The 2843-nt window shown below is 36.1% G+C and overlaps 1 protein-coding gene across 1 annotated transcript in view; it reads right to left on the bottom strand.

The window, feature by feature from the left end:
• LOC148657218 (galactose-specific lectin nattectin-like) overlaps positions 1-1077 on the bottom strand; it is a 10985-nt gene extending 9908 nt beyond the window's left edge. The window contains exon 1 of the mRNA XM_088644419.1: positions 1017-1077. Coding sequence (XP_088500545.1) covers positions 1017-1077 — 61 coding nt within the window. The remainder of the gene's footprint in view (positions 1-1016) is intronic.
• Positions 1078-2843: the final 1766 nt, after the last annotated feature.

The following is a 2843-nucleotide window of genomic DNA, read 5'->3' as shown; positions in this document are numbered from 1 at the left end:
CCTCAGCACAGGAATGATGGGGAATGTATAACCGTTTCTCTGCAATAAGCACTTTGAGTCACCTGCCTTTATAAAAACTGAAAGTCCCACAGTGCCCATAGTAGCACTATCAAGGTATGAAGGAAGGAGACAGCTCTCAGTAGTAATATTGAAAGCTAATAAAATAATTGTCAAGCCACAGAGATCTCTGTTGCACAGAACAACTCTTCACTCAATCCCATTAGTAGTCAAACCAATTTGTTTCAACACAAAGAGATTGCAGACATAATGACTCAGTAATGAACCAATAAAACCTGATCATCGTGAAATAATATTTGATATTCCTTGGAATTACTTTTTCCCATTGTTATATAATGTTTTATTCACACTGCACATGAAATTTGAGGAGTTCTCCCGTAATTCATTTTGTTTCAGAGATGTGCACTCATTGTACTGACTGGAGAGGTAAACAATATAAAGACGACGTTTAAATTTAACAATGGAACAGTGGAACATAGCAACAGTTTACAAAATTTCACCACTAACTTAGCAGTCATTTTAACACATGCTGTATAATTTAGAAAATAAAAAGTGGATTCATGGCACTACTTAATTGTGGGAGTTGCAAATGATAGATTTTAAATGTATTACAAATAAGCTAATAGCACTCAGTCACACATTAATACAAATGTACTGTATATATACTGTAATGTATAAAATGTATAATGTTTAAAAACTACATTTTGTTATTTTGTATTTTTAATAATTAGACATGTATTCATTAGGACAGGTCATTCTCTTATCCAGTTATTAATGCCCTATTGAAGTTTTTTTAAAAATAAAATAAAATGAATAGCTCATGATCAGACCACTGATTTCAAGGGAAGTGAGGGAATTTTCTCAAAAGTTGCTGTGATTAGGTTCATGTACAGTACATGATTTGGGCAAATATTTGGCTAGATTTGCTGGATCATTTCATCTACATAACTGTTTGTAATAAGGTACAGGCTGCTTTTAAATAGTACTGGGGCTCCTACCTGAATCCACATTGAACACGAGGACAATGCAGAGCAGAGATGATATAGGAAGACGGATCATAGTGACTCTCCTACACAAAGATTCAGAGATACAGGAAAAACATTGGTTCCTGACTGCCAAAGACCTACATTAAGAGACCATCTGTTTCAATTAATAATCTGAGGTTATTAATAATTATTAGTTGGTCAGAGAAGGCTTATTATTCATCCTATCTATTGGTTAATGAAGATGGAGTTGTTCAATATTCATTCTCTCATGTTATTTGGAATATGGCATTCCCTCTACATACAACCATAATGTATAATGGATGAATGGTTATTTGTGTAACTCTTCAGAAGTCTATGGACTTGCAGAAAGTTCATTTACTGTGTACTAATCCTTAGTCCTTGTTGAAGGGAATCATGTGTATGAATCACTCTACTTTCAGCTCTAAAGATCCACACACAATTGCTGTATATGGAAAATTGTCAGACAGATAAAAGTCAAGCAAGTGAGCATGTCTCTCTTACCTGTAGGTAGCGTCTCAGCAGTTGTCTTTCTCTCTGTGCTGATGGTACCCAGAGTCTGCTGCTCAGCACTTACAGTATATCCAGTTCAATGAGGCTGGGTGAAAAACTGGCTGTTGACAGGGAAAGCACACAAATTAAACATCATCAGTGATGAACCTATGAAACATGATCATCATAAAATAATATTTGAGATTCCTTGGAAATATTTTTTTCCTATTGTTCCTGTTTTATTCAAACTGCATATGAAATTTGAGGAGTTCTCCCTTAATTCATTTTGTTTCAGAGATATGCACTCATTGTACTGACAGGAGAGGGGAGGAATAGAACAGGTGTAGGTTGTGAAACATGGCAAGGTTTACAAAATTCCACCAATTTAAGTGAAGTTAAGGTTAAAATTTTATAAATGCTTATGAATGAAAAAAAAGTGAATTGTTTACTTTAGCGTGGTCTTAGCATTAACGTTCTTCCACAAACACAAATTGACTTTGTGAAAAAACACTAAAACTATATTATGCACTAAATGTTCTAAACTCTCCTATGTTTAGAGAAAATGTAGGCTGTCATCAAGTCGGTCTCTAATGAATGTGGGTAATGAATTCCTAAGATGTGAAGGCTCTGGTCTTGATCAGATAAATGAAAACAGAATCATAATTTATGAGATTAGGACTGTAGTCATAAATACATCCTTACATAATCAGGAGCCAGAATGTTCAGCAATTCATGCATAAGGAGAAGAACGTTAAATTCCACTAAATTTTAAATCGGAGCCAGTTCAATTAACAGAAGATGGGAATTATATATTAATGGAGAAGATTTTTAGTTTAGCTTAGAAGAAATCTCAGGACATTAGGCATTGAAGTACCCTGTCCATCCATCCGATCGAAATCAGGGTCGAGGGAGAGCTGGAGCCTACTCCACCAAACAACGGATACAAAGCAGAATAGCAGTCCCTCGCAGGACACACACAGACACAAACACAGACACGCATGCACAGAGCAGAATGTTGAAGCGTCAGGAAAAGATTATTAGACAATAAAAACAACTTTGATGCCGATCTCACATTTTCCAGTTCAGTTTTGAGGCCTTGTCTTGATTTCTTTTTGCACCCTGCTGTCTTTGTTCATGAGAAATCATCCACAAACTCTAGAGAGGTCATCATCAGAGTGTAGGTCTTCTGCTGTTAGAACAGGGTCCACTGACTGCTTCTGGAGTTGTCTAATGTGGTGTTTGTCATGGTCCAATCTATGATGAAAAGGAAGAGGATTGGAGAGATAATGCAACTTGGGCTCAATCCAGATTTCACAAGGCACCACTCAG

The sequence above is a fragment of the Lepisosteus platostomus genome, chromosome 8 (genome assembly GCF_059453375.1).
Source record: "Lepisosteus platostomus isolate fLepPlt1 chromosome 8, fLepPlt1.hap1, whole genome shotgun sequence".
NCBI lineage: Eukaryota > Metazoa > Chordata > Actinopteri > Semionotiformes > Lepisosteidae > Lepisosteus > Lepisosteus platostomus.
This window is presented reverse-complemented; position numbering and strand designations above follow the sequence as displayed.